At 37.2% G+C, this 8942-nt stretch overlaps 2 protein-coding genes across 3 annotated transcripts in view; one reads left to right on the top strand and one right to left on the bottom strand.

Annotated features, from left to right (window-relative positions):
* LOC308385302 (synaptic vesicle glycoprotein 2C-like) overlaps positions 1–5561 on the top strand; it is a 71447-nt gene extending 65886 nt beyond the window's left edge. For both annotated transcript variants that reach the window (XM_080864144.1, XM_080864145.1), the window contains exon 13: positions 263–5561. In XM_080864144.1, the coding sequence (XP_080720270.1) occupies positions 263–446 (184 nt within the window). In that variant the 3' untranslated portion in view covers positions 447–5561. The remainder of the gene's footprint in view (positions 1–262) is intronic.
* A 413-nt stretch (positions 5562–5974) lies between these two features.
* Positions 5975–8700, bottom strand: LOC308391836 (proteinase-activated receptor 3-like). Its single transcript, XM_080874593.1, has 2 exons — positions 8414–8700; positions 5975–7918 (listed from the first exon to the last, which is right to left on the bottom strand). The coding sequence occupies exons 1-2, from the start codon at positions 8478–8480 to the stop codon at positions 6852–6854; spliced, it is 1134 nt and encodes a 377-aa protein (XP_080730719.1). The 5' UTR covers positions 8481–8700; the 3' UTR covers positions 5975–6851.
* Between the last annotated feature and the right edge of the window lie 242 nt (positions 8701–8942).

Genomic DNA, 8942 nt, shown 5'->3' on the forward strand with positions numbered 1-8942 from the left:
AACATGCCAAGGCTTCTGTATTATCTACAGCTTTTTCTGGCTCTCTAAACTGGTGGCAATCAGGAGATTTGATTTTGTATTAGTAATCAAAAGTTCTTCTGGTGCCCTTGACTACAGCAAGAACTGAATAGAAATTAAATTTCTGCACATTTGGGATATTTGCAGCAGCATTTTTAAGAAAACATGGTGTTTCACGTTGTTAAGAAACAAATGAGACATACTTACTGTACATTTGTAACCCTCTTCTCCTCTTTGTCTGTAGGGGCACAGGATTTGGCTTCTGTAATGCTATGTGTAAGCTGGCAGCGGTGCTGGGCAACCTGATCTTTGGCTCTCTGGTTGGCATCACCAAGGCCATTCCCATTCTGCTGGCATCATCCGTGTTGGTTGGCGGCGGGCTAGTGGGGCTCCGACTGCCAGACACACGTGCCAATGTCCTCATGTAAACCTCACCACAGAACAGTATGTTGTTTACCAGGTATTTTCTCAGTTTACTGAATAGCAACATATTTACAGAAAGTGATTTGTTAAAATATTTTTGAAATGCGCTTTGCAGTTTGTTTTTTATTTACTTTTTTTCCATAAGATATGCGGAATATGTTCACAAACTCAGATTCATGATGAGTTTTATTATTCTGTTATTTCTGAGAGAAATACCTGGTAAATTAGGATAATGAAATGCAGTTTTGCAGAGCAGTAGGTGTACAGAGGAGCTTCATTTAGAATATCAAATGTTATGCCAGTGGCTTTTTACCAGAGCTATTGGCATTCTTGCAGGAATTTGGAGGAAAAAAAAGCTTTTCAGAAGCAAGCTAAATTTATCAGCGGTGATTAAAGTCTTTATAACAGCAGCTCATTGCAGCTCAGCACTACAGTGGGCGGTTTCACACATGCAGCCCACAAATGCATGTGCCAAAGCTGCAAAAGGCTTGGGTTTCTAGCAACCTTCCCCTTCCGAGTTCCAATCAGTTGTATGCTGATTAAAGGAAATGTGTGACGTTTTTGTTTACATGTGCATTTGAAGCCACCAGCAGCAGCTCAGGTTTGCCAACTGTCAAGGTTTTGGCATGAGACACTTGCTTTGAGGCTCTACCTTGTGTGGCTCATGCTGGTCAATAATTTGCTTGCCCTTAGTCAGCAAAAGGACACACAGTCCAAAATAACTGAAGACCTTTCATGCACAATGACTGCACAAAATGCTGAGCACAGGAGTTCAGTTTATTGAGTTCAGTTTATTGCTTTCAGCTGTTTATAGGAGTCTTCCCACTGACTTTTTGCTTAAATTTGTAAATGTTATATAACCGAAGGATCCATATGAGCATGAACATTCATGAACATGACACACAAGTGATAAAGATCTGTCAGCATATTATCCTCTACTTTTTTCCAGACAGGTAATGTCACACACAGTCACAGTTTTCATGCTGCAGTTTAATTACTTGTTTAGCCTTCTCTATTATAGCCATTAGGACATTTTTAATTTACTGTGTGTACAAGTCTCATCTGTTTTCTAAAGTTTTTATTTTTATTTGTTTATTTATTGTAGATATTGTCCACAGTTGCTTTCTGTAGCAGTAATCTTTTTCATGTATCAATGCGTGACTTAACTACATATAGGAGCTGTTACCCTCTTGTAAAGGGTTGAGTTTATAAAGATATAAAATTAAATTGTGAGCATAACTGAGTTCAGCTTATTTATGTAAGCCTCCAAAATAGTCCCCATTTATTTATTGGCCCCTTGGGATATTATTTGCTCATATCTCATGCTATAGTCATTACAGTAACTATGACCAGTAACAATGAAAACACTTTTAATGGTATAAGGTACAGTTATCATTGGACATGGTTAGGATCTTCAGTGTTCATTATAAAATCATTAAATTTCATAAATAAACCTAAAGCAAATTTGTGATCAACATATAGCACCAGGATGGGGAAAGAGGTATTGTTTTGAGTCAAAACTTGAAAGTTGGCAATGTTGGCTTGCTTAAAAATTATTTATTAAGTGTTTATAATTAGACAGGCTGTTTTATTATTTATTTATTAATTTATGTCTCATTCATTGCTTTACCAATGTGCTTTTCTGTTTTTTGGGTGGCGATTTACTGTGTTTGAACTTTGCTCCTACAATTTTCACTCCATTGATAAAATAGGTTGATGATACTTAAACCTTTTGCTGCAATTTGCAAAAATGACAAGGCCATAAAAATCAATAATGATATACATAGTAGTTTAGTCCAAACTGGCAACTTCAGCAGCTACATTTCTAAAGTGAAAAGAAGTTTACATTTTCTGCTTTTTACAGTAAGAGACTTTTTTGGGCCTGGAATCCTTTTGTCTGAATGCTTCCTCTCTGCATCTCTCATGTTGGTATTGTTTAGTTCACCATGAAGGGCTTTGCTCTTTCTTTTAATTTCATCTGCCAAAAAGAATTTATACTGTAGGAAACTTCTGTTGGTATCAAATTATGTTTAGAGTCTTTTCCCCCTCTCTATCTGTCTCATTGTCCTGGTTTCTTCATAGTGTCACTTTGTCTGTCTTTTCACTCTGTTCCTGCCTTGCTGCTGCTCCGCCTGAAACTCAAAGGCCTTTCTCAGATGTTGTGCCTCTCTTACCGTCAAGCCCACCTCTCCTTCCAAACCTTGCTGGAATCTTTGCTGCTCTATCTTGCTTTTTTCATTCCTATCTCTTGATACTGCAGTGAGCACACCTGTGTGTGTGTATTTCTCTCTCTCTCTCTCTCTGTATGTACAGCTGTGATCAGAAGGTTGCATACACTCGTCATGGCCACGAATATCATGGTGAATTTGGGCTTTTAATGATTTCTTTGAATGGTTCTTTTTTCAGGTTGGAATGATTGTACCGCACACATCTTTATTTACTTTAAAAATAAGAATTGGCTACACGAGGTGAATTTATTTTATTGTCAAATCCACACAGATTTATATACACCCCTGAAATTGGTTAAATGACTGTTAACAATTTGTAACTCAATCAACCACTTTAGTAACCATCAACAAGCTTCTGGCATAATTCTAGTTGGACATTTGACCACTGTTCTTAGCAGAAGTGTCAGGGTTCATCTAAATTGGTTAGTTGGGAAGGCCATTTCAGAAGAATAATGTTAGCAAGCTTAAACTGTTCCAAAACCAGCTCTGATGTGTGTTTGGGGTCATTATGTTGTTGGAACACCTAGTTGTCCCCCAGTTTTAACCACCTAGCTATTGATCTCAGCTGTAGTTGAAGAATTTTGAGGTAATCTCTCTTTTTTATTATTTCATCCACCGCACACTCTATCAGTACACTGGCAGTAAAACCACCCCTGAGGATTATGATGCCACCACCATGCTTGCCATTTGGTACAGTGTTCTTAGGTTTGAAAGCCTCATGTTTACTGCTCCAAACATACCTCTTGTCATTGTGGCAAAACAGCTCAGTCTTTGTCTCATCTGACCATAAAACTTTCAAGCTTGAAGGTGTCAGTTTTGGTTCACGGGTTTTCTTTCTTAGTCCACAACCTCTCAGGCCATGGTGATATAAAACTGGCTTCAATGTGGACAGTGATGCTAGTGTTCCAGCAGTTTTGATTTCAGACTTCCTGAACATTCTAACTTATTTCTTAACCACAGAAGCTTGTTCATGGCTAACAAAGGCCTCTAGTCGAGGTATAACTTGCTAAAAAACATTTGACCAAATATCCAAAACAAATTCAAACTTGTGCGCCCAATCTTTGTGTTTTAAAGGACTAAAGAATTGTATGCTGCACAATTATTACATCCTGGAAAAAAAAGGACAGTTCAGAGAACTCATTAAAAGCCCACAAGATGACACTGATGCCTGTGATGACTATATAGAACTTTTTGACTACGACTGTAAGTTTATTGCATGTATATCTAGACTAACACTATGTGGACAGATATTTTTTTCTAATTTTTTTCTTAAACCAAGGAACTGAGGTTTTTACATTTTGATTTATATCATGAATGTGTAAAAGGCCAAGTCACTCAAATTCTAAAAAAACAAGAAAACAAAACAAAAAAACAAAAACATGGTAAGATTGCAAATTCAATTTGTTTGTGATGCTCACTTATTTAAGATTTTAAAGGCTCTTTAGCCTTTGCAGCCTTGCACTATCATGCTGGCTAAGCTAGCATGTGCGTTTCCTGTGCTAGCATAAATATTTTGTAGTGCAGTGCAGACAAGGATGGTGTCTTTTGGAGGTGAATGTTATAAAAGACAAAAATAACCATCTAGCTAATTAAAGATATGGAGAAAAATTAATGAACTGCTTTATTAAGTAGGATATATCCTCTGGGGAACATGAACAATGAGATATTTCAGTCTGGACCAAAGAAGTCACTTTGATCCAAAGTGGACCAACTTTGGGCCTAACTTTGGTTCACCTTTGGTCATCCCAAAATCATGCACTGGGGGGAGTCAACAGTAAAGTTTATCCTGAAATGCTAGTTATTTTTGAATAATCCATGGAAGTCGGATTCAACAGTATTTCTTTCCTAATTTGCAAAGGAAACACATGTTATATATTTGGAAATATTTACAAATCACACTTTTCAGCACTGTGAGCACCACAAACAAAACTACAGTGACCTCAGAGAGGGATATCTAATAAAATAAATAAAAAAGTTATTTGTAGAACATTATTTTTTGTGACTTATATGCTTGAACAACCTCCTGCTTTAGTGCTAATGAGTTGATGTTAACACACATTAGGTCATTTGTAAAACATAAACTTGTAGTTTGTTCTGCATTAGTTCCATCATACAAAAAATCATTGGAATTTCATAATTTTTGTCAGCTTTGGTGATACTGTTATTGAATGTTATATTATGTTTCTCACATATATCTTAGTTTTGGTAGTAAAGGACCTATTATTGACCAATTATTTCCTTTTTCTACCAATATAAATGGACTGCAGCTGTTTCAAGATATGAATCTGCTTTCCTGTGTTTGATGCTTTATCTCTGTCTGTCCTCGGCCTTGCCTTGTGGCTTCTCCTTCGCTCTTCCACTTGTGCTGAACCAACTTGTTATACTGTACATCACAGTTTCCAGACTGAAACCCTGCATGTTTGTTAAGTCCCTCTGTTTTGTGTGCTATATGCCATTTTGGTGTCTTTGCTGTTCCTCTGTGGAGGTTAACAGATGTGATTCCCGGGTTAAAGGTGAATGTATCATTCTCGTGTGTTGTCAGGTTTGTTGTGGACAGGTGTTCCTTAAACTGAATTGTTCTTCTGCGTCATTGTGAAGGGGCATGCTAGTGATGAGATGATTGTATTTACTACAAACTGACCTCCAGCAGGGGTTGTCAGATCTGTTTTTCGGGTGATTTCGAGTTAGATTAGTCATTATTGTCACTGGAGCAGGAATTAAAGTGCCACCATTGAGACTTTCAGATTTGAAAAGCTCTGCTGTCAAACTACATGTGCAGGTGTGTGTGTAAAGATAAAAATCTGACCTTGACATGATTTATTTTGATAAGGCTGATAAAAAGCTCTAGTGAATACAGTGTAAAGGTGGATTCCTCTGGTATCTACATATTGAATAAAGAGTTTCATTTGAGCAGCTGTTGAACTTTCATTTTTACCAGCAGATGGTGCCATTCATACTAAATTTACCAAAACATGCAACTCTTTCTGCCTGCCCTTATTCAAATACACAGTCAAAGAATCTTTAATAAAGAATAAAGATTAATCTCAGTAAACTGTCTTATCATTAATGTCAATTACAGCCAGAAGTGAGTCATAGACAAAATTTTAACATAGTGCTTTCTTTTTTTACTACCCCAGTGTGACGTGACGGACGGACAGTAGACTTTTCCACTCCTCAGTGTCACTTTACTCTACATCCTGTCAAAGGCTGGTTAGGAAATACCAAGTCAGTGGTAGAGAGCAGAGAGAAGTAGAGTAGTTTAATAACTGATGATATCTTTGAAAAGTTCACAGGAAAGCCGGAGATACAGAAATGTATAGAATATAGTTATATACTACTGTAAAAGTTCAAAAAGGTTATGAAATCTTTTTTTTAAGTATAGATGTATAGTATTCTTACTTGACACATTTATTAATTATATTTATTATTTAATTTAAAAAATAATATACATCCTTTCATCTTCTATGTACATCCATATACTATATACATATACAAATTGACATAAAAACACACAGCTATGTTTTAGCTAAAGCCCATCATGACATTAACTTCCAGTTCAAATCTTCAGGGTAGTTACACAACAGAGGATAGTAGGGAAATTACTGTAAACACTGTAGAGAGAAAAATGAAATTCAGGGAACATGAACATATGTAGATGCATTTTACTCTAATGAATTGTTTATGCCGATTACAGTAGCTTTACTAAAATACTATTATAATAGCAACCAAATGGCAGACACTAAAACTCATATTTTATGTATCATTGCACTGCATCTTTTCAAATAACTTGTGAATTACAGTAAGCATAAAATGACCCTACATGCTGTAAATCTTGCTGCCACTACTGTCATTAAACAGGAAAATGTATTATGTACGTATACATTTCTTTTCTTTTTTCTTTTACACTTTCAAGTTTCTTATTGTTTTCTAGTTTTTAAATATAGGAGTTACGTTTTGTGTGTGGGTGTCACAAAAACAGAACTTTTATAATAAAACAACAATTATGACTCATAGAATAAGGTTAATACAACAATGATGAAATCCATTTATAGTTTTAAATGAAAAATCATGTGCTTTTGATCTCTCTTTGGATTCCTGCCAAGGAGAACATTTCTCTCATTATCATCCACAAAAATAAGAAATATGATCACTTACTTTTTAACACTGTTAAACAGGTTTCTATTAGAAAGATATGCTCAGCGTCTTGCCTTTGAAAGACATGAAGTAAAGCCTGGAGCTTGCAGATTTGGACATGAGAAGAAAAAGGAAAGGATCCAGACAGGCATGGACACAGCACAAACACACTGCCACATTAAAGTACATATACAGGGTTTCCGTTCCATTCACAAACAGTTGGACATAATGGACAAAGTGTAGGACTCCAGAGGGTACAAAGCACACCAGAAAGATACTAAACACCAGTGAGCTGGCCTTGATGTACATTCTCCAGTCAAAGTGTGATCTTGTTAACTCGTTGATGATTCGGGCAAAACACACAATTGTAACCACAAGTGGAACCATAAGAAATAAGATGATAAGAATCAGGTGATAGTAGAGTAGAAACATGTGAGAGCTGTGATCCAGGGGCAACACATCATGGCAGGTTGTGCGGTTGAGCTGAGGGAGCCAGTAGCTCTGCTGGACGATGAGCTCTGGGATGATGGCAACACCAAACACCCCCCACAGAGCCAGGCTCACCCAGGCAGCGCACATTCTCTTGGGCATACTTTTGTACAGGAATGGGTACACCACAGCAAGGTAGCGCTTGATGCTGATGCAAGCCAGCGTCATGGCCGAGCAGTAGAGATTGCCGTAGAAACATGCCGTAACAACTCGACAAGCAGTCTCTCCGAGAACCCAGTGGTTTCCATGGAAATGGTAGTGAGCCTTAAAGAAGAGGGAGAGGAGGAGGAAGAGGTCGGAGACAGCCAGGCTGCAGTAGAGGATGGCAGAAGACACCTTTCGGATTTTAGTCACTAGCAAACACAAGATACTGACGTTGGCTGGAATCCCAACTGTAACCACCAACATGTAAATAATGGGAATGACTCGGGTGCTCAGAGAACCACCGAGGTACCGCACTGTGCTGTTGTTGAGCAAGTTCAGAGCTGGAGGGGAATAATTTAGAAAGGAAGCCTGAGTCCCATTTACACAGGGCTGATTGTTAATGACTGGGGCCCCTTTAAATGTTCTGGGCATGGGAAAAACAACCTCAGAGCTGTTTTTCTGCTCCCTCCATGTCTTTTGTCCTGCAAAAAACAAAAAACAAAACCAAAAAACAATACAAAAATGAAAGTTACTGCAGGTCATTCAAAATGTAAATGAATTTCAAATATATTTGTACCAACATAGATTTCAAATATACTGGTTCAAAGTATCTATACAATGTGCTAGGTATTTAGATATTTAGTTTCATCTGTAGCCAAATGCTCTCAAAACACTTTCATCTAACTTAAATTCCACGAACAAATAATGATTAGGAAACTCAGAAAACACAAAAAAAATCCTCTCACTGAAATAGCTGGAGAATATGATGTCAAGATATTGAAATATTAACTATTCAAAGTATATATATGTATAATAAATAATTCAGGGTCATGAATCTGCTTCAAATCCTGTTTCAGCCAGTTTTTACCAAACAGTCATTCAACCCTCAGCAACACCGCCAGATGTTTTAGATTATCTCTCAAGTCCATGAAACTGTTACTTAAAGCTGTTGTTGAATTTTGACAAGCTTCTCCTACCTTTTTTCTGCTGTGTACTGCTTATACAGAGGACAAAAACGAAGAAAACCAGGAGTAGTTTCCCCATATTTTTCTTCTTGTTGATCGGCTCCCAGCTTAAGAGTCACTAGCAAGCCTCTTCTTTGTTTGTTATCACTGCTTTTCCCTGTCACCCCAGTCTGCTTCGCTCAGTTAGCTCTGTGGGAGGAACTTGAAAGCCGACCCTTGTAAGAAAAAAAAAAAAAATCACACGTTCACCCAACACAGTATCAAAACAAAATATCTTTGCTTTCGTTTTGAATATGAAGGACAATGGTTTTCACTTCCCTACTCTGTCTTGTCTGAAAACTATTTTATTGTTGCTGTATCTTTGCCAAAACAAATACTGACCCACTTTTTACCTGATATCTCAGTACTTTACTCAGAACTTTCTGCGCAGTTTTTCCCGTGTGTATTGTGTATCATTTTCACTGTCTTAAATAGAAATGTTCAGATATACATTTTCACACAGTTCTCCTAGTGCTGCAAGTTATATGATGCCTAAGTTTGG

The sequence above is a fragment of the Rhamphochromis sp. 'chilingali' genome (genome assembly GCF_963969265.1).
Source record: "Rhamphochromis sp. 'chilingali' genome assembly, chromosome: 2".
Classification (NCBI taxonomy): Eukaryota; Metazoa; Chordata; class Actinopteri; order Cichliformes; family Cichlidae; genus Rhamphochromis; species Rhamphochromis sp. 'chilingali'.

Bases quoted from the DNA above. Each gene is read 5' to 3' on its own strand.
- LOC308391836 (XM_080874593.1), bottom strand. From the start codon at position 8,480: ATGGGGAAACTACTCCTGGTTTTCTTCGTTTTTGTCCTCTGTATAAGC. The intron at 7,919-8,413 runs GTAGGAGAAGCT...TGTTTTTTGCAG, and splicing joins CAGTACACAGCAGAAAAAAG to GACAAAAGACATGGAGGGAG.